This window comes from Lepisosteus oculatus, chromosome 19 (genome assembly GCF_040954835.1).
Source record: "Lepisosteus oculatus isolate fLepOcu1 chromosome 19, fLepOcu1.hap2, whole genome shotgun sequence".
Lineage (NCBI taxonomy): Eukaryota > Metazoa > Chordata > Actinopteri > Semionotiformes > Lepisosteidae > Lepisosteus > Lepisosteus oculatus.
In genome coordinates this window covers 16,773,644-16,796,162 of record NC_090714.1, presented here as the reverse complement: position 1 = coordinate 16,796,162, position 22,519 = coordinate 16,773,644, and the positions used below count along the sequence as shown (strand labels likewise).

Genomic DNA, 22,519 nt, shown 5'->3' with positions numbered 1-22,519 from the left:
TTTCAATATTTGAGTGATTTCCATCTCCTGTTGTATCAAATACTGTGTCTGCCTCTAAAGTTCCAGAAATTCCGCAGCCTTTATTTAAACTGCTGTTCACGTGGGCCGTGAGGTGTGAAAATGTCCCAGAACCCCCCAGGGGACCGACAGGTTTGTGTCCACTTGTCTGTGTAGTGTTAAATTCCTTTACTGCGTGATCCCCAAAATGATTTAATAGGATTGGATTGCTTTCCAAAAAAGTTGCATTCTGGAGGCCTTTATACATGAAGATCTGTGACTGTCAAATCAGAGGTGAAATGCATTTTTTCTTTCTGAAATGACCAAATGGCATTGTAGAATCCGTAGAAGTCGATTGGTGTCGTCGTCACTTGTTAATTACTACCCAGGCAGGGTCAGAAGGTCACATCCTGTGTGAGGCAGTGATGTTCTTTCAGGATGAGTGTTTCACCTCTGAATTGAAAACCACGTGTAATGAAATAGAAATTAAAACTGGCAAGCTAGTTTTAGGGGATTCTCATTAGGTCCTTTGGGGAATCTGGCATTTACAGTACAAAAAGGTGTTTGATATCACATTCATAATTGTATAGATCAAAAAGAGGTCCACACTGTTTAATAGGAAACCAATAGCTTTTAATTGTCATCATTTCAGGGTTTATACACATACATAGGGAGGTCTACACATGGTTAATTCTTCATTTAGTATAACAGGTGCAACTGTTATTTGTGTATGTATTCACACGTGTGCATACACATAGCTGCCCACATCTTATACATCGTAAAGAGTAATGCTTACTGGCAGATGGGCATTTCAAGAATAGTCTGTACCCTGCATCAGGGCTTTTTTTTTTACAAACATGTAAAACTCTGCTGGCATTAGCTTCATCAGTCATGCAGCATGTTCAGTGACATTAACACCCCTCCCAACCCCAACCCTAACCATAACAAATTGATCTCGGTTTTAAAAATATCTTATTTGATGTCTCCTGATGCAAAGCTACCACCAAAAGAGTTTACATGCAATAAAACAGAACGGAAAAATAAAAAAAACATTCTATACATTATTTACACATAACTTAAAAAAACTACATTTTTACCATTACAAATAGTTTTTTTTTGCAAATTGCACATAGAAATAAATATAAAAAGCACTGATTATAACTGTAGTTGTTGATCTACAATACACAAACTCTGGCAGCAAGCAGTTCTCCATACTAACTACAAAATTACATATTGAAAATACTAGTGCACAGTTGTATTGATTGCACTGCTCATGCTGCCTTCTTTAAGGGAGTTCTGTAAGACAAGCTTAATTAACTGGCTGGTACCCCATGTTTCACCGAGAAAGAAAGAAAACTAATAAAGTGTTGTTGTTTTTTAAGATGAAATCAGTCCAGCTGACTCAGACTGCTATGAAATTTTCCTCTGACCTTTTATAGATTTATATACTAGCTATATATCTCTGGAATATTAGTAGACGAAATGGCATCGGACGTGCACTTGTCAATAAGAACCCTCTTGTGCCAACAATGTGGCTGTGAAAGTGTTGTAGAGAAAGATCCCTGACCTGAAGAGCAGTAGGTTAATCTAGAGCCTCTTTTGGTCAAGTGACTGAATTCATCTAGTGCTTTTCAGGAGCTGCATTCAGTACACATTCTGGGGCTGTGGTCACGGCTATGCCAGGTACCACTGTGAGCCTCCCTGTGTGAGATTTCCAGCTTTTGAAAGATGAACAGATTGCAAGTTTCTAAGAGCACTTTTTCTCCTTCAAGACTGATCACCGATCAACAGCATGCATCTTCAGTGCCGTCCAAAAATGCCCGTCAATTAAAGAAACTGTAGTTTTATTTTCTTACAAAGAAAAAGTACAAAGGTTCAATCTCGTTCTCTGTGTGTGGATATAAGTATGTACACATTACATAAACAGAAATGCATGTATACATAGATACATCCACATGATACATATAACTGGACAAGCAAACCACCTCGAATACAAGTACACAGAGGGTAAACATTCCCACAATAATGAGTACCCATGTGTCACTCATCACAGCAGGTGTTTTTTTTACTTTTCTTGTCCAGCGTCTCCTGGTTCACCAAGTATATAAGCAGACAAAACATGAGTGAGGCCTGTCTTGTGTTTCGTTCCTTCATCCCCTTGCCTGTTATCAGTCCATGGTCCTCTTGCCCAGGATCTCGTGTTATAAATGCAGCAAATTCCTGCGTCTCTGAATCTGCACTGCACGTACAGCTCCGCACGGGTCCGCCGCTAGGCAGCAGGTTACTTCTTATTGGCTATTCTTCTCTTCCTGGTGGCCAGCATGTCGTAGAAAGGATCCCTGCTGATGCTCGCTCTGGGAGGGAAAATAAATAAGTCATACAGCTGGAAATATGGATGCCTTTGATATGGAAATGCAAGCACATTCATACAAACCCCCGCTTAACTAGATTAAAAAAAAAGTTTGTTTCATGACCCAGTTTTGTTTCCATGGTTTCTGCAGATTTCCCGGTTCCCAGAGAAATTGCACGGAATTTCATCCGGTGCCACACTGGAGCTCTGCTCCAGTGTCTAGAGGGACAGCAGCCGCAGCTTCTGCACTGAATCGAATCTCTTCCTACACAATTCCATTAAAAAGACTGGAAACGGAAATAATGCAGCTTAACATGCCCCGAGTTTTGTGTTCCGTACAAAACAAGTCAGAAGTTTCACGTGCTTTAAATCAAGGCCTCACGTTTTAAGCAACAACAGTTAGAACACAGGCAGGAGACTTTCCAGACTGATGCATGCCGACATCCTCCTCGAAACCAAAAAGTATTTTGTATTGCAGGAGCATGGGGAGCACTCGATTAGCTCACTGTGGCGTTTCTCCCAGGCGTGAGGGCTGGGGCGACTGAACGCCCCTAACTCCTCTGTGCGTCTCCGAATGCCGAAGAGGGCACTTCTCTTACTCAAGGCCAGAGGCCAGTGGGGTGTGATGTGAACTGAATTCACAGGCTAACGCTTCTTTTTAATTCCATCTAATATCATCGTTTGCTCAGAAATGAGGCTTAGCGCTACAAAACAGCCTCCTTGGGTTTGCCTTTAAATTGTGTTTGTTTTCTGTCGCAGAACCGCTGAACCACTGAAGAAGTGGCCCTTTTTGAACCACCTGCCCCTCCGGGTGAACTGACGCGACGGGGGCATCGCGGGGGGGCGACAGACAGCAGACCGGCGGCCCGTCTGCGGCTCAGCCCAGCAGGTCTGCAAGTCGGCCGCGCCCCCAGCGCCCGGGCCTGTCCCCGCTGCAGCCTGGGACACTGCCCCGGAGACCGGGCCCTTACTTGATGGACTTGATCCACTCCTCCTTCTCCTCGGGCGTGGGGGCGGATATCCTGTACACCACGTGGTTCCCCTCCACCACCCGGCCGTCCGCCTCCGTCTTGCACGCCTTGATCACCTGCCCCTTGTGGTTGGGGTTGTAGAGCTCGAAGCAGTTCTGAAAGCACAGAGCGCAGAGCGCGCGGCGCGCGGGGGTCACCTTCCTTCTGCGGATGTAGGCGTCTCACAGCCAACACGGAGGCAGAGCGCAGTTTTGAAAAGGAGCCTTGCACACACAAGGGCTGGGCGGTCCCACATGGATACTGCACGGCTGAGCACTTCTTAATTGATTAATTGATCAGGAACAATCTAATAAGTAAGGTGTTTGTGACACAAAAGCACTGCAATGAAGTAGACGAGAGACTCTTCATTGCCTAAATTCTATTACAAGGAACACAACAGCAGTGTAACTGGGCTCTTACAGGCTTCCTGGGTTCATCAACCTCCCTAATGCTCAGGTTCTCCAATGGGATGATCCCACGGGGCTCCTTGTCCTGCGGGAGAGAGAACGGAGAGATTCAGCGCCACAGGCGCGCAAGGCCATGCGTACCGACTCGTGTCCACAAGGAGGCAGCGTACCGTCGTGTATTCAAAGTAATACAGGCAATTGTCCGTCAAGATGAACCATCTTCGTTTCCAGGTTTTCACCCTTCCACCTGAAAAAACACACACACACAGCGGCGTTAACACAGTCTGGAAAGACCCGCCAGGAAGGAGCACCCAAGAACGGGCGCAAACAAGGCGGGGGGTCAATACAGACTCCATCGGGCTGCTTCTGTGCCTCAAAACTCAAATCTCCTAGAAAATTCCATCCATGCAGAGTTGTGTGTCTCCTCCGCGCAGACACACGGCGCTGTGTTGAACTAATACACCATTCGACTGCTACGGGACTCCCAGCGGGTTAAAGCCATTCACTGCGCCTCCCCATCGCCTTCGAAAGGAGAGCTGCTCGCTGAACAAAAATACGTATAATTTCTAGATTGTTTTCTATCCTGTGCAGCACAGCTCCTTCGGGAGCGATGACATGCATATACATTCAGGATGAACCAAGGGGGTTGAGGAGGGGGGGTGTTGTAAATAGGGTTATAAACTCAGAAATCAAAAGCCTAGTCATGGCGAAAAATGAGTATTGTTATTGTTACGATGTGCCTGTTCAATTGCGGGGTTATAAAGAAAACACGTCTTCCTCTCTGGCTGCAGAGGTGCATTCGGGGAGACCAGACCCCCGCCCCTTTTCTGCTTAAAACCATGTACCATGTGTTACTTGTCAGGAGCCGCCTTTGACTGTAATCCCATCCAGCGTAATGTTCACTTGGGATCGGGCTAGAGATATGTACCCAGGAGCTCTGATCGTGTGCACCTATCTGACAGATGAGCAAGACCACGCAGGGAAAAAGAAGGCGGCTTTGGCAGCAGTTAAAAGGGTCTTATTCTGAGATGTAATGACCTGAGAGATTTGTCCCAGATTTCTTCACGTTAGAAAGGGCTTTACAGCACAGCTGTCCCAGAAAGCTGTCAAATCGTCAGCCCATATGACGACTTAGTTCTAAAATACGATTTCTTAAAGCGGTTTTATCACAGGACCCTCCATGCGATACAGTCCTCGTGTCGTTGTTGTTGTTGTTGTTGTTGTTGTTGTTGTTTTAAAGTAGGAGAGTTTTAAAGTTTTGTTTTTCTCCTCTCTCTTCTGCCAACACAAGTAGGAGCTCGACGGGCCGGCCGCTGGACAGACGTGTCTGCGCCACAGGGCCGGCTCGGACCCTCGGCCAGAGCCCAGCAGGGTGCGCGCCAGGGCCCTGCAGGGCATGCTCCGACTCTGCGGGAGCGCACACCCTGGCCCTCCGTGCCCGGCGCGCAGTCTCGGACCCCTGTCCTAGACCCCAGGGGATTGCGCGTCGCCTGGCAGCTGGGATGGGTTGATCAGGGGCCCCTGATAGGCCGGGGTATTTCTTAAACGGACCTGTGGGCCCCGATTGGTCCATAAAGACGTTGAATCATGCGTGAACCAATGAGTGGTTCGATGCAACGGGTTCGCAGTTCAAATTTATGTCGGTGGATTCATCGGGTGATAATCTAGTGCACGTTTACGGTAGCCAGCCTCACAATGTGCGATAGAAAATATGACAGCGGGCCGCAAAGACTTAAAGCAGGGCGGTTGAAAGAGCCGTGTGAGCAGGCTCTACTGAAAAAGATCCCCAGAGCGACTGGTTATTTCACGTTTGCTGAGCCGAACCCCGATCCTGGGTTGGCGGCTAACGGTGCAGCCAGGGCCACAGCAAGCGCGGTTGAAAAGTCACAGTAGCTGCAGCTACAGTAGCTCTGGCCTGGGCGCACACTGGGCTCATGAGGACGAGCAGCTCCCGCGACGGAGCCAGAGGCAGAGCCGTCCGAAACGCCACCGCCGTCCGCCGCCATGTCCGAGCCGCCGCCGTGCTGGTGCACCTGCAGCTCCAGCTCCCTACAGCTCGGCCCCAGCGTGCTGGGGTGAACCAGGTGGACAGCGGCGGGCATGCCGGGCTCAGTTGGGCCCGGAATCGCGTCAAAACCGAGACGCGGATGTTGCAGCATCGGAAAGACCACATCAACACTGAGAGGTATTTCTCTAAAACCCTCTTCAGAAGAAAACTCTGAAACGGCGAGTGTGTGCCAAGAGGATGGCTGCTGTATCCCCTTCGAAAGGTACAGTGTTCCGTTTCACATGTAACTATTCGGGGGCGGTGATGACCAGTCCGGACTGGCCGCAGGCTGTAGTGACCGGGTCAACACCGCCGCACGCCTGGCTGGACACGGGGTGTCGGAGAGCCGTGGAAAGGCTGTGGTCGTGTAACGTTATGCGCTGCGCTGATAGTGGTCTAATAGATTCAGAACTAACAAGACAGTTTGACAATGAGTATTGGACTGAAGTCTTGAAAAGGGTGTTTGCAGTGGTGAAGTTTTTAGCAGAGCGAGGGCTGGCTTGTAGGGGCGCCCCGACAACGGGAGCTTCACGGGTGTCCCCGAAGTAATCAGCGAGTTTGATCCCTTCTTGAAAGCCCATGTAGAAAAACATCTGCTCGTCGATGCGGTGTATTGACTGATTTGAGTCTATTGACTGCAGTGGACTTGCACGAGTGGGGGGTGTCCCGCTGGTCTTGAAATAACGCGCCCAGACAGGGAGCTCACTGGTCTCTGCTGTGATGATCTTGTTGTGTGTCGTCGGTTTTAAAGCGCATGATTTCTGTTGTCAGCTCGCAGATGGGCTGTGAATCTGATTTATTGGGTGCACTTCTGTACTTGCATTACAGGCTAATTGTGTACGTGTGTGTGTTTGGGCTCCCTGTGTACGTGTGTGTGTGTGTTTGGGCTCCCTGTGTACGTGTGTGTACGTGTGTGTTCCCTGGGAGTGCCGGCTGACGTTCCGTTTGAACTCCGAATACTTAATTATTACAGCATTTTCTCTCGCTTTTTTTTTATAATGGGGGGGGCTACGTGTAGCCTAGGGGCTTCTGATCACCTTAATCCCCCACTGAGACTGCCTGTTGCAAACCTGCACAAATAAAACACCTACCCAGCGCACAGACCGCGGCTCTACGAACCAAGTAACACAATACATGCAAAAAAGGGTGGGAATAACTCTACAGCGCTACTCCTTCCACTTAATTACCCGGAGAACCGAGAAAATGGTCATCGGATACAAACCACAATCTGGCAAAAACAACAGAATTTTTTTGACAGTAGGTCTAATACATCAACATCCAAAAGAGCAAAGTAACAGCACCAGAAAACTCTCCTCAGTGGAAACTGGGCAGGACCTCTGTCTGACAAGCGTGCTGGTTCAGTCTTGCCAGGCCTCCAGGACACAGAAACTGCAGCAGACTAACACCTCTGGAAGCTCTAGTGCGTCACTGAAGGTGCTCTCCAGTGCGTTACTCATTTTTTTTCCCCGCTTCAAGCACTCGGGGAAACTTCAGTGTGCTTCAGGACGCACGCTGCCAGGTGTGGGCGGCGGTTCGGAAGGAATTCCTTCTGGGCTCTTCACCGGGATTTAAACGGTGCATGAATCTTTTTAGGCTTTTTGAGTTTTGAGCCAAGAAAAATGCAAGTGAAGTTTTTATTTTTGTGAAAATTCCAATGAAATCTGAGCCCCCTGGATGCCTATAGCTCAGCAGCTCCCAACCTCTGGGTTCCAGTACCCTAGAGGTGACGTACAGTACCTCTGTCTGTAAAGAAAAAGTGCAGTGCTATTGACAGACCATTCCTGTTCAGAACGTGCGCTCCGATCGAGTTGATCAGATACAGCAGACGTTACACACTGCTGGAGGAATGCGCTTGCTTGAGCCAGCAAGGGGAAAAGAAACCAGTCTGAACAACAGCAAGATGACCTTTGAACCTTCCAACGATAACCAGGCAATTAAGTGGAAGGCTTTGCGCAGCTATTAACCCTGTTTGCTAAAGAGGAACTACAACACCAAACATCAACAACAGAAAGGGGGAATGATGGGGAGAGGGTGCAGGGGCAGGGAGCTCTCCAGAGTACCTACCTCCTGGCGCAGAATAAGCAGAGACAGCCAGTCACAGAACAGAAAGGTGAGAGGTCATAGGTCATAGGGCATAAGGAAAACAAGAAGTCACATTTAAAAACCACCTCATCAACAAAACAAGCAAAAACAAAAGCACAGACAAAGAGAAAAAAGTCACAGCATAACAATGCAGGGGAAGGGAGAGGAGGAGTGGGGAGCAGAGACACAACTATACTGTACACATACGTAACACTTTTCGTAAACGCAAATGCATTGCTTCTTCTGAAGAAACTTTTCCCTAAAGGACAAGGACGTATGTCAACGTATGATTATGCAAAGACCCGTTGCAGAGCATCTAATAACGTGATGATGGTGCCAAGTAGTTCCTGCAGCTTCCTGTTGCTAAACCCCACTTCCCAAGCCTGCAGTATTGCCTTCTTACACAGCGCGGCTGGCTCTCCCACCAGCAGCTGGCTGACGGCTGTCCCACCCCGCCTGCAGTCAGGATTCCTGGCGGAGGGAGTGCGCACGCATCACAGAGCATGTTCTCTACTTGCACTACTCTGACGGAAGCTTTGAAGAAATAGCATTTCCTAATAACACAACCCAGTAATCTGTCTCTGCCTATCCTTAAAACAAACTCTCTCTCCGCCGCGTTTCGCAAGCTTCCTTTATAAGAACACAGGAAGACACCTGCAGAGCAACCCGCCCGTCGTACTTGCTTGATGACAGATCCACGAGGAGCCTGTACCTTTCCTAACAAAGTTTTCATAATCCATATTACAATATAATTAAAACAAAGAACACGTGAACCTTCCTGCTGTTTTCAGTAAAGCATATTAATTAACTAATGACTGATTAAACACCTGTATATTGGTCTTTTCCTGAGACGAGGGCTCCAGCCACCAAGTCTTAATAAGAGACATAAGCCTTCTTTAATAAAGGAGAAACTCATTCTAAGTGCGATGAGAGTACCTGTATTTTACACTACAGATCTGAATACAGCCTCCTCTTTGTGGAAATATACTGATCTCCTATGGAGTCGAAAAAAAACACCTTTCAGGCTGAAAATAACTGTTGGATTGCAAAAGGCACAAAATGGAGGAAAAAAAAAGTGACAAAAAGTGTTTTTTCTGCTGCCGATGTTACTAACCGAGTTTCAGCAGCCAGCCCTCTCGATCCGGGTTGAAGAACGTGTGGGTGAGGTCGTTGCCATCGTCTTCGGGGATTTTGAACGGCTCGTTTTTAATACTTTCGTATAAATTCTGCAAGAAAGGGGAGGAGGAAGACGAGGCCTTAATACTGTCGTACACAACACCCCCACACCCCCACCGCGCGGCGAGACGCTTTCCTGGCCTCCCACTTCCGCTGGGAAAAGTGTGGAGTGGAAATAGCAAGGGGGGGAGAGGAGGAAAAGACCTGCGCTCTTGTCTGAGTGTTAACTTGAGGCTGGGGGGGTGGAAGGAATCTTAAAACAAAAAAACAGCTCAAGCCAGCTGCCTTCCAGCATGAAGTCAAGGGAAGCAGAGTTTGACACTGTTTACAGTTTGCATTTCTGCTGCAGGGCCACTCTTTCCTTAAGCTCAGTGTAAGCTCTACGCCCGCCCCTCGGTTAGACCCTTTAAATGAGCCAAAGACAAAGGAAGCAAATAAATGGCTTAAGAAAAGTAATCCTGACAACATCTGGGGAAAGCATCCACAGGGTAGAAACTGACTGAGAGTCTGAAATGTTCAGATTTAAGAGCACCAGTGTCCTTGGCCTGTGCACAGCCGGAGGGTTCCCTGTCCTGACCCCCTAGGCCTGTGCCAGGCAGCTCTGCACGTACCCTGAGCAGCTCTTCGGGCAGGTCCCCTCCGTCGTTGATCCCGCGGTTCATGGAGATGAACCTCTCCACTGCGGGCTTGTCCCGCACATTGGGGTTGTGCAGACTCGTGTTCAGCATGATGATCGCGAAGGAAAGGACGTAGCACGTATCTGGAAGGGACAGCACACACGACAGCCAATGTCAAGCCTTCTGCACGGCAGAGATGGTCCTCCCTTCTTTCTGCATTCACACAAAACGTACCCCAGCAGCATGAAGTAACAGAGGGGGCAAGTCTGAAAGAATGCAAGCCCAGTTATGACAAACTAACCACCCTGAGGATATAATGCAAATAAACCTCTTCCTCGTTATTTATCCACATCACAGTTCGGACACGTGTTTAAAGGAGATGTTTAAGAGAAAACAAATGCTAAAGCTTGGAAGTGCATCTGAGAATCGCAGAATCAAGTACACGAGAGGTACGTTCTGTGTTTAAAAAATGGTTCTCTCACACGCGCAGTTTGTTGGAAACCAGTAAGAGATTCCTGAGCCTTGAATGTTGAGGTCGCATAGAGAACAATCATTTAAATAATTCTTTCAAGGAAGAACAAACTATACCAAAGAACATCTGGGAAAAAAAGTGCTTATGGTATGTTAAGCATCAGATGCATACAACCTCCTCAACTTAAACCATTAAATAAAGCAAACTATACATCATCTATAGTTTTTTCTTTTTTTGCATTTCATCGCATTTGTGACAGAGTCATCCACCAGCTCTGCAGTCTTTATCTTCTCAATCAATTCGCGCTGACAGCTGCAGTCCCGTTTAACCCTGCAGACGTCAGGGCCTATTCTCATCAATGCAGTTCACTCTTCCTAGAACAATGAGTCCTCTTTCCACCATCGGATCTGCTTGTACAGTGCAGGCATGCATTGCTGATAGCCAGGAATTCATACTTCGTGCAGGCCACACAATAGCCTGGTTTCCAGCATTTAGACACGGTGTTCACATCCACTGAGGACTTTGTAAATGACTACCGATACGTTCATTAAGAGGCGCATCGTTACGATGCTGATGATAAAGTCTTCTGAACGAGGCGGGTGGAAGTGTATTATGAAATATATGCAAATTGAATTGCTCTGGCCCACTTCAATCCTAGAAACGAGTCCAAAGAGACGTCATCCTACTTCACACTAACTTCCCCAGCGGGTGGACGAATGATTATGTTTCTGACCTGTAGACTGGAAGACGCCAGGATTACACTGGCAGTACCGTGATGCAAACGTTTCCATCATGCGATCGATCTTCTGAGCCTCCCCAGGAAGTCTGAAGCTCCATAGAAACTGCCTGTTAGCAGAATGAAACAGGAAATATCAGCACTTTGATTAACTGATTGACTGGATGATCGATTGACCTATCGCATTTCTGACCATAAACTTCAAATCTGTATCTGAGGACAGTTTTGCCGAGTATGTACACTTCATTGTTAAATGTTATTTTGGCCATCCGAATGTGTATTGTGAAGAGGCCGTGCCCACATGCTTGACACATTCTGCCACTGCTCATTTTATAATTTCTTATTTTCATTATTTCAAGGCTGAAAGTGACGTCAGCAGGTCTACTGCAACACTGTTGCTAGAGGAACTTCCTCACATCCCAGGCACTCGCTAGAGAGGTATCCCACTGCATTAACATGCACCTGCAGCTCATTCCCTGTGTGAGACGGCCTTAAAAACTCTTCAGCTTACCTTAAAGCCTGCACAAGGTTGAGGTCTGCAAACTCATGGAGCTCGACAAAGGCCTGCAGCACCTTAATGTTGAATTCGTCTCTGAGAAACAAAGGAAAAAACCTCACTGTAGATCAGGTGTCAGGAGAAAATTCCAGGGAACACACTGGGCAAGAGCTTTCAAAACCCTGACGCGGGACAGCGGTCCTTTCCAGGGCACAGAAAAAAAGGCGTTCCACTTGAGCGTATTTAAAATACCGTGACATTTTACGGCCCTATAAGAGTCAGCAGGATCAGATTCGAAAGAGCAAAACCTGAACTGTGTCCAAAGGGATCTAAAGTGCTTCGCTCAAAGCCCCAAGAAAAGGCCGTCCATCTGAGCGAGGCTGACCTCTATGTTGCAGGCAGTGCCAGCTGGACCCTGGGCCGTGACGCCTGCCACACAGGGGCTGAACTACCTCCTTTCTGGCACGCAGAGCCTGGCTATGTGACATCACTGGCAGACGTGTAGCCCCGCCGCTCAGCGCGGACTCGCCTGTCGGACGCCGCGGAGCCGTCGGCGGGACCCAGCCGCCTGGCCCGGCAAGCAGGGCATGCTGGGAGAGCACCCCTGCCCATCCCCTTCCCTCCCAAGAGGGAGAGCGAGCTGCAGCTGCAGAACCGCAGCTCGAAAAAGGGTCTGGTTACTGCAGATTGGGCAGATATAAAAAAAAAAGAGACGAGCGTGATTTTAAGTTTTGGGGGGGGTGGAGAAAAAAGGAATTTATCCCCAAGGTGCGGTATGAGTGTTAGACGTCATAGGCAAGAGCTGGGGAAAGCTTTTTAAGAACACTGTTCTCACAGACAGCTTATTCAGCTTCTTGCGCACTTTTGTTTTTGAGATGTTAAAACCCTTATGGCCTGGACCTGGACAGCTTTACAGCCATGCCGTTTACAAGGAGGAAGGAGAACACAGGATGAAAAGCCATAACACGAGCCACAGCGGGCTGGCCTGGCCTGGAGAACGGTGGGGTGACCCGATCGGCGGTGGACGGGCTGGGGCGAGCCGAGATGCACGAGGCGCGATCCTGCCTTCCCTGCCGCGCGTGGGACTTTCCCGCCTGTCCGTGTCTCCAGCAGCGCGTGAGAAAGGGAGACGGAAACGGCACCAGAAGGGAAAGGGCAAACTTGCTTCAGCGCACATCAACAGGACGCCGCGCTACACTGTCTGAAGCGGCCCCGCCCTCGGTCTCCTCCACACCAGCCTTCTAATTACACGTAATAACAGGTTTCGGGGCCTGCCACGAACACAATTAGCTTTAATTGCGTAAGTATAAGTGTTCCTCCTATGTTTACAGTCAACAGCAACGTGGAGGGACGTGGTGATCTGCCTCCCCGGTCGGCGAGGGCTGGGAGACCGAGGAGACAGGCTGCTGCGAGCGGAGCAGCTCGATGGACTTCGAGACTCTCCTGCAGCACAGAACCGTAGAGGCCCCACAAGCGCAGGGCACTGATTAGGGTGTGACGGGACACTGCATGCACTGTCATTACTACCACCGTAGGGTGTCTGTCTTGCGACTGTGAATCTTAAATGTCGTTCTACACTTGGGATACAAGCTGAAATTTTCTTGGAGTTCATGTGGATGAAAGGACAATTGCAGAATCGCCTCTTAACAACATTTACAGCAGATAACTGTTGTGCATTTAGCAGTGATAGAAAATACAAGCTGATCTACCTGTTTTTAAGGAACAAGTAATAGGTTTATACCTGTTTTTATTTTACTAAAAGGAATACAAAACCAAACTTAAGTGTTTTCATAGAAATTAGCCTGTGGGGGCAAAAACTCAACTGACACAGCTTTATCCACAGACCTTGGGAATGGTCTAAGATACCAAACGTACCAGAGCAGCGTTTCACTTAGTCACGTGTTGGAGAATTTCTGCACAATAGAAGCTCTTGTTATTTTGAGAGTCTGGAGTCCCCAGAGGTGGCTAATTTTCTTTTCGAAGATAAGAAACATCTGCCGTATGAATGGTTTGAATAGCTAAGGAAACTGCTCAGTATCTGACTCAATGAATCCAGACAATTCGTTTCCTGAATCTTTTGACCCAGATCCTGAACGCCCAGGCTCGCAGCCCTCTGTACATCACAACATGCAGCGTGTTTATTTCAGCTACGTCCAAGCTGTGACAAAACTCAATCTTACCGCTCTCCCAGGTAATCTCCAATAACCGTTTTATTCAAGCCCTCCCCTTTGTAGAGAAACTGTGCGATGTCTTCAGGGGTGTTCTGCAAGAGGTCGTTTTCAAGAAGAAACTGGATACCCTATAATTAAAACAGATACATTTTTAAACTGGCTTATTTCTTTGGGTCACAAAAATGTTTTGGAATGCCAGAGGTCGTACAAATGCAAATAACTATCACTTTTTGAACAGCCACATGCTCTCAATGTGCATTATGGGACAAAGCCGAAGGACTTTTGAAGTTGCCAGCACTGCGGGTGGTCTGCAACAGGGGCCCCAGCGCATTAACTCGCAGAAACCTACTGAGGCAACTGGAAAAGTACGGATTCAGTTGGGAAAAACTGAAAGAAGTGCATAAAGATGAAGATAAACACTACGGGGCGACATTATGGTGCCGCATCTTGTAGTTAATTTTTACAGCTGCAGGCAGTGCAAAAATGCTAAATGCATCTTATCCATTTGTTTATCGAAACATAAACAAAACATGCACTAGTCCTTCTGTAAGTCTAATTATATCCAACTGATCTCCCACTCGACCACACTTAGTTCAGGCCGAGAGTAAAACTGCAAACCAAGTGCACTAACACAACACTCATTCACTCACCTTTTTGGGATCCATGTTGAATTTTTTTCTTCCCATGGCAATTTGCTTGTTCCTTTGTGAGGTTTTGCTGTAATATTAAAACAATCATGAAGAACCATAGATTGTAGCATATTTAGCTGAAAAGGGTCTCTTGCTAAAGCACTGAGACGGGTATTTCCAACACTAAGGAAGTCCCTTCAAGCTTCCTCTCAAGATCTACGCGTTTACTGTAGCAGAAGAGGAAGACCCATTTCAGACACGGGTGACAGTAAGAGACCATGTGTCAGAGATGACCGGACGGCCGCATTCCTGGAGTACCAGGTGAAGAGACCTGATCCATCAGCCTGACACACCCACTGTTCATATCCATCCTGACTCCCAGCTGGCCAGCTGCACCAGCAGAACACATTTGTTTTCCCTGTTTGGAACGAGTCTCACTGTTCTGACAATGCAGCAGGGACAAACACAGAACTCACTGACCTGACAATGCATGACTGCACCAGGGGTTGAAAGCAAAGGTTTCTCAAGGCACAGCTGAAAGACCGAACACAGCCATAGCTTTCAACAGCACAGTTAACCTATCCTGCTCCAACAGCAGAGCCACCTGCCTGCCTGCAGACGCCTGTAACATGATTAGTGCTGTCAATAGAGGTGATGAAAGGCTAATGCAAAAATAATACAGCGGTGAGCCACTCTTGACTTTGGGTTCGAAATACAAAAGGGATTTAGGCTACAAAAAGAGCAGGTGTGCATCCGAGGGGCTGTATGTTGTTGTCGGTGTTATTAATTATCATCAGACATCAACTTCGTGTTTCCCTGCTGCCAACAATGTCCATGTTTCCTTTTGGAAAAGTTTAAAATCAATAAAGTAAGAGTGCAGGTGAAGTAAAAACCACCTTGTGCAAAGCAGTCTGCTGGTGCTCACCTCTCTCCCATACAGGTCAAGTGCTCGATTTCCGTCATGACTTCTGCAATCTCAAATTTCAACCTCTGCAAAAGACACACCGAGAGTAAGGCCATCTGAGGGCTTCCTTTAACCCGTCTGCACCCGGGAGCACAGAAGAGCATTGTTGCTCAGCAATCAGGAGGAATAATAACAGAAATTAATTCGGGGGTACATGCTCCTGCATTTGAATAACATAGCAGCAATATTTGAAATTCATAGTAGGAGCTTGTGACTGTCTAAATTAATGAAAGAAAATTCATGAAAGAAATCTTTTATTGAGAACAGGCATTTTCAATGGCTCACAGAAGCAACAGTATTTAAAAAGAAAGCTTTAAACCTAAACCTTTAGCCATTAAAAAACATGTGTGATGAAATACCTCAATGTCATCCAGAAGCTCTTTTTTCCTACGTCGTATATTTGACAGCTCGTCTCGTTCCTCCAGGGAGAGGTCCTCAGGCACTGTGAAAACAAAAACGCCACTTTCAATAAATTAAGGAAAATAAGGCCGGGAATGGTTGGAGTTGGTGCTACTCAGCTCTCGCAGTGAATGAGTCCATGTGAAACACACTGCCAAAACAAGCAAAATTAAACCCTACTGTTCCATACAGTAACATTTCTATAAGAGCTAATAGGAAATGAAAGCTCAATTACTTAGCATCCTCAAAGAGCCAGAACTATTAATGAACTCCTGGAGATGGAAGTGGCTCTTTCCTCTGAAATGAAGCCCCATTAAATAAATCACAAGAACTCCGGACCAGAAGCCCGCAGTTAGTAAAACCGCAGGGCGTGGTAAAAAGACCAGTGCACTTCGGGGTCCCTGTGAAACTCAGAGGTGGCTTCGGCCGCCCCCTTAGTTCAGGACAGTAGAACGAGAACTGTGTGCTGAATGGGTTACGATGTGTTTAATGTGGCAAGTGGGGCAGTGGTGTGAATTATCACTTAGGATTGCTCAGGCAATCACATTAAGCTTACAACCAAGCAAAGTGAACTAGGTCAGACTACAGCTGAAGCAGACTGCATTTCCCCATGTAGTTAGGCCCTCCCTGCAGAATTCATTACTCTGGAAAAGCAATACAACTTCCTGAAAAGTTCCCCCCAAAACGTTGCGCTACGTCTAGCAAAAAAATTGCAAGAAAATGTGAAACAAACTAAAAAATAAAATATGCAACATACCATTAATACCAACACCATAATAAATATTCATTTAATGAATCGCATTACCAAGAAATGCAAAAACAGAAGCCCTAACCCATAGATGATGAACTCCATGACACGGGTTTCCACAGCCTGCAAGACAATTCCACCAAAGTGCCGGCTCACACAATAGTTTTGGACCTTTCTGATGGACATAATGCCCTTATTGTTGAGCTTTCCCCTATGGACTTACCCACGCAAGTTAACCTATAACGCACAAGGCAGAGCAGACACCCTCCTACACATCCAAAAGAATTCCCCATCACAAGAGAAGAAAAAGTGGGACCATTGATGGCAGGAAAACTCAATAACAATCCCTGCTGTGTATTTTCAGGCAGAGCGACGGGCATAAAAAAGAAAAGGCAACATGATATGATTCTAGTACTATCTGGGGCTGTTAATTGCACTGAACATGGTCTTTGCAACTGAAATGGCAAACACAAAGAGAGGAAGCCATCCGGCGCGTTAGAAGTTAGTTGTCAATTGGTCTGAGGATCTTGATTCTTAAAAGGAGCCCAGGTATCAGCTTCAACAACACAGCTGGGCAGCTTGTTCCAGACACCCACCACCCTTTGGGTGAAAAAACGGCTCCCGTTCTGAATTGCAAATGCACCCCCCTCATATTTTCCAGCTGTGTCCTCGGGTTGCTGTTTCGCCGTCGGATCTGAAGAGGCCCTCTGGGCTGACTTGGCTGAGCGCTTGTATCGGGTCATCGACTCATGCTCTTCTCTGCTCGAGATTAAAAAAGCTCAGATCGTTCCGGCTGCAAGTGTAGGACGCTCTCTTTCAGGAATGCACCTGGACTGAATCCAGAACAGCAACACATATTTTCGCAACGTGGTGACCAGAACCTGAACACGGTATTCCCAGTCCGTTTTGCACATCTAACATGACATCCCTCCAATTCAGATCTATGCTAATTATGGCTAATTAATATGCAGGACTCTGGTCTACCCACATATCCCACATAAACTGCAAGTTAAAGAAAAAGAACTGATCACAAAAGTTCCTTGGTTCATGTAAGAAGAAAAGGGATACGCGCCCCTCTTTCTCCAGTGCTTTCTGTCAGACAAGTAGCTGGACACTATCTGTCTTATATTAAAATTGTATGTGGCATTAAAAATTTTCCTGTGCTTTTCCAAGACACTCATTCACAATTACTGTATACTTATACCACCTCTGAATTAGAATGTGGCATTAGAGCCCGTTCGTTTGTCATCCAAGAGTACCATCTCTAAACTGCGTGCCAATCTATTTCACTTACACTTCCCCCCGCTGGAATTTCAAAACACAAACCCAGAGGCAACAGCCACATCCCTGTTCCCTGCGAGATCACACTCAAAGGGCACACAAAGTTCACAGGCGCCAGTCTGCTGGAGCAGGCAAACACTACAATCAGCCAGCTATATAGGACTATCATTCTGTCAGCCCAACCCCACTAATGACCCAGCCCCACAGTAACCTGGGCTCAGTCTCAAATCATACAACTCAAGGCAAAGTAGGACCAGCATGATAAATATGGCCAAACTGTTTCTCATGACATTGAGTTCCTTACTTCTTTTCCATCCATCTGTACCACTGCAAGCTTTCCACCTGTGGTGAAAGCTGCTAAGTTGCAAAATTCGTGTTGGTTTTTAAGCAGCAAAGGTGAAACAAACAGCTGAGATCGTTGGTGTTTCTTCCTCATGTGATTCTTCCTCGGTGGGATTTCGAAGAGGGCAGACAAATATGGCCGTTTCCTTCTGTCCGTCAGCTCCTTGGAACTGATGTCCCTTCCAGTTCAGAGATTACATTTTTTATACTCTAAAATACTCTGAACTGGAGGTTCAGCTTCCATTTTCATCCACATGTAACAGTGAAACGCATCATTGGTAGCACAAGAGCTAAACAAACTTAAGACTTGTTTGTTCACACTCCCCAGGTAGCATGTATAACAATTAAAAGCAAATGTTGCTAATTACAGTAGGCTTGCAGTAACCAAAGCCATACACAGCCCCAGGAGGATCCTGTTACAAAGGAGAGGGTCTAGCTGCTGATAAAACACACCTTGGGTTTGTAGACCTGATAACAGTACAATGAACACACACACCGCACACACATCGGGTCAGTGCAGGCCCTGCTGTACTCCCTATACCAGTCGGGCCATCTGCTGCAAGATCTGAATAAATCTATGAAAACACACAAGCAAACACAGCACATCTTTAGTATACTTTGAGAGCATATTCAAATTTAAACTGCAGCTGCATATAAATTTAAAAAAAATGTGGGCCCCTCCCGAAGCAGCAAACAGAAAACACAGCCTACAGGCAGAACAAAGAACTGCTTGTCTGACTTCTTCTAGTGTATGGGGAAGTGGTGAGAAAGACTGACCACAGCACGTCAGCTGTGAAGCCTCCTTCACCCACAGACAGTGAGTGAGTCCGTGGCGTACTCGCTGAGGAATTGGCCTCTGCTCATACCTGTAGATAAGTAGAGCAGCTCGCTCAGCCCCAGAGCGAAGCAGAGGGACTCATTCGACAAACACTCCAGGACTGAGACAGCGGAGCCCGACTGCTGTAGCATCTGGTCTGCTGCAATCACAGGCCAAACACTGCAGCACTTTCTGGCTTCACTCTTGTGTTGACATTTGCCACACTACAGAATGGAAAGAAGCCTGCACATTTTAAATCAAGACATTCAAGACTCTTCCCAGTATTTATGTTTCAGGTCACCCTGCTCTTGCTTTGCTCCCGTATTATAAAAACCGATATCGCGATCACTGTGATGTCTACGATCTGATCCTAGATTCTCTAGATTAATGCACAAGCCAGTTTCCCTAGGAGCTGCATGGATTAACAATAACACTGTAGAAACACAAAAGTATTTTTCTTCACTGTGTGGAGAAAATCCTTACTCCTGAATACATTTAAATTAAATAAGACAGAGGCCTGCTGCAGACATAATATTGTTTTAAACCAGGTATAAATCTGATTCTGTAGCAATAAGTGAATTGTGCATATGGTATCTGCAGATCAATAGTGTTTAGATCGTGAGGTATTCCAGTTCAGTTCTGACCTGCTCCAACACTGACGTCAGAGTCAGACTTAATTGCTCCACACTGAAGGGACCAGTGTTCAGACTCATGGAGAGCAGAGAGGCTGGGCTGGTCCAGCATTCCTGGAAGGTGATTAATCACCACAATGAGTTTATTAATCACACAGACTTGGACGGCCACCAGTAGGCAAAGTCAAATAACTCCACTTAAACAGCATCCATCAGTCCAGAAAGACAGGCGACAGCATGGCAGCAGACCACTCCGTTGTGTGACGGTTACTTTTATACAGCTGGCAGATGCCCCAGAGGCCACACATAAGAGCATAAGAAAGGCTAGAAGGACGATTAGGCCGAACGACTTCCTTTGGTAGTTACTAGTTTACTGATCCAAGGATCTCATCCGGAAATCAGGGTAGCTTGTTCCATACTCCCACACCCCCATCCCTCGGCTGCCTCCTCACAGTGCTGGGGATCAGAGCGTTTTTCAGGTCACATGGTAATCCTTCAGCAACAGAAGCTCAAGGGCAACTGAGCTTACCAGGACACCAGGATAGAAACGGAAAACCTCTGGTTTTTGAGCTCCGCCCTTTATAGCTCCAGATTCTGTGGCAGTTTTGAAACAGTCTTTACCGTGCGTGGCTCAGTTTGCCAGCTGACCGTCAGACTGACTCCCGATTGACAGCTCTCACAGGAAGAGAAACCAGCTTCTTCACAGTTCACAGTTCCCACCGAGATTTCCGGAGGACAAAAGACAAGGCATTTCCAAGGTTTCCAAGAATGCCTGTGCGAAGAACCCCACATTTCTGAAACAGCCCCCCCTAGGTCTTCCAAACCTGGCCTCGCAGATATAGTGTTGGTACTTCATCCTGATCGTTGAGCCCTTCTTGTGCCTTGCTGGAGTACGATCCAGCAGCACTGCCTGATGTTTTCCTTGAAATCACATCGACTTGAAGGCTGCCAGACGCATAACAATCTTTAATTTATTGTTAGCCATGCAATTGAAGCATGCTATTGTATAAACAGTTTGCAGTTGTCCTTACCAGGACTTGTGCAGATGTCTTGTTAAAAGGAGATCTTCTTAGCAACACAGCGACCTATAAAGTGTGTCTTATGGCTCTGAAACTTTAATGAGCCTTTATTAAATATTTACTCAGTGCAGAGCACCATTGACTCAGGAAGACTTTTTGACAACTTTCAGTGCCCAGAACACCACCCCTCCAGTCTTTCATTTACACAGTTGCCCTTTTTGCACCTGAACAAATGTACTGAAAACAAATGAGCTGCACGTTCCAAAACCTGCATTCGGACACGGGCCAAAAAAAGTGCTCCGATGAGAACAAGCTTTTCCTGAGCCTCAGCAAAACATGCTTAACTACTGGACTGTGCATTCAAGCCTCGCCGCTAACCACAGAGGGCAGCCGTGTGTTAACACCTTCATTATTCAAGGCCAGAGGCGAAGCACTTGTGCCACATGTTCCTGGACTGTGTCAGGTGTTGTGTTTTTTAAATGAGCTATCGGTCCTGCAGTTCAGAGAGGGGACGAGGCCGTGTCCCTTCCAGACAAACCTAAAGGAATGTGAGAGTGAAACACCTGCATGCCCTCACCTGGAAGGCAAAATAGCTGCAACAGCCCGAAGCAATGAAACTACAGCAAAACAAAAGCGAGCAGTGTTCAGCCAAGAGGAAATACGGTCAGCTTATGTGAAGGGCTTTCACCATCACGAGCAGAGAGCAGGCCGTGACCCTGCGCGTCACACAGGGCGCAGACAAGCGTGCTCAGCCACACAAATCAGCCCGCTTTTAAAGATTCATCAGTAGGTGGGAGAAATAAAAGAAGGATCTGCTGTCACATCAGTCTCATCTCCACTACATCGCTCGTTAACGGGGCACAATGGCAGGACTTCAAAGCTGTATACGACATTACCTGCTGCATAAAAATGTCCCAAGAAGCTGACAGAGGAGAAACTGTGCTTCAAATGTGAATCTGTGTTTCATGCTCAATTTTTTTATTAACGTGCACAATGACATCTAAGAGTGGATTGAATCCTACAGTAGGTGCATTTTTATAGTTCCTCATTTCCACCTTCCACTCGACAAACTGAACACCTGTGTTTTTTTTCACAGAAGCCTGACAGAAAACATGTGTACCTTTGCAAAGTGTTTCTGCTTCCGTGAGCACACAAGATGAAAAGGATGTTTGTCTCTGTGGCAGTTTTGGAATTTCTTGACAGTTTTTTTTTTACCTGTAATGCTAAACCCTTACCATGAAGTATCAGTTAACAAAAAAACAGCACATGCAACACACAGGGAGAATTGTTCACTAGTTCCTCGGGTTCCTTCTGCATTTTGTACAATGCAATTACTTATGATGCTGCAATATCAATTCCAGACATAGACATGCTTTATATGGACAGAAGGCAAGTTACAACAAGCAACAACAGGGTAATCCTGTCAAGAGAGGATCAGAGAAGTCCTGCTTGTATTAAAGATAAAATAACAAGCCATGCACCATGTTTCAGAACTACTAACCCAATCAGGCAAAAAATGTTTACATTTATTTCAAAATAAAATATTTGTTCTATTAGAATACACCTGCTAAACTGGAAAAACCTGCATTCCAGTGCTACGTTTTAGTTGCTTATGGAGACACATTCTGGAAAATGAATCTGCCAGTCCCTGTAGGAACAGCGTCTATCTGCTAAGTACCCCTGGTGATCACGTGGTCTTAGATGATCAATGAAGTAGTCCTGCTGACTGAAAAGCGGCTGAAATTATCATTACGACTAGATGGCAGGCGCTGCCTGAATTCTGCTCCCCTGGCAACAGCTCAGACTCCTTTGGCAGTTCCTGGTTGTGCAGGGGTTTCGGACACTGGGACACCACGGTATGTTGCCTGACTCCCTGACAGACCAGTTTGTCTGCTTCAGCCTGAGTACATGCCCTGAACCGGGACAGCATTCAATCACGCAACAATGTTTTACTGTGTCCATAGGGCACTTGGAAACAAACAGGCCTCCCGTCGCAGCACTAACAGACTGGCCTTGCTGAACCTGCCTGGCCTGACAGTAGGACTTCCGAACTCCAGCACTTCTGCGCGGCTTCGGAACCGCTGTCCGAGCCTCAGAGCCTGTCTTGTGGAAGCCGGGCCAGGGTTT

The 22,519-nt window shown here is 46.8% G+C and overlaps 1 protein-coding gene across 1 annotated transcript in view; it reads right to left on the bottom strand.

Annotated features, from left to right (window-relative positions):
• Window positions 1-608: 608 nt before the first annotated feature.
• The window catches only part of cyth3a (cytohesin 3a), a 32,221-nt gene continuing 10,310 nt past the window's right edge, over window positions 609-22,519 (bottom strand). The window contains exons 2-13 of the mRNA XM_015360533.2: window positions 15,514-15,596; window positions 15,116-15,180; window positions 14,212-14,278; window positions 13,571-13,689; window positions 11,406-11,486; window positions 10,892-11,004; window positions 9,681-9,829; window positions 9,008-9,119; window positions 3,935-4,011; window positions 3,778-3,849; window positions 3,319-3,473; window positions 609-2,351 (exon numbers count right to left, since the gene is read on the bottom strand). Coding sequence (XP_015216019.1) covers window positions 2,279-2,351; window positions 3,319-3,473; window positions 3,778-3,849; window positions 3,935-4,011; window positions 9,008-9,119; window positions 9,681-9,829; window positions 10,892-11,004; window positions 11,406-11,486; window positions 13,571-13,689; window positions 14,212-14,278; window positions 15,116-15,180; window positions 15,514-15,596 — 1,166 coding nt within the window. The 3' untranslated portion in view covers window positions 609-2,278. The remainder of the gene's footprint in view (window positions 2,352-3,318; window positions 3,474-3,777; window positions 3,850-3,934; window positions 4,012-9,007; window positions 9,120-9,680; window positions 9,830-10,891; window positions 11,005-11,405; window positions 11,487-13,570; window positions 13,690-14,211; window positions 14,279-15,115; window positions 15,181-15,513; window positions 15,597-22,519) is intronic.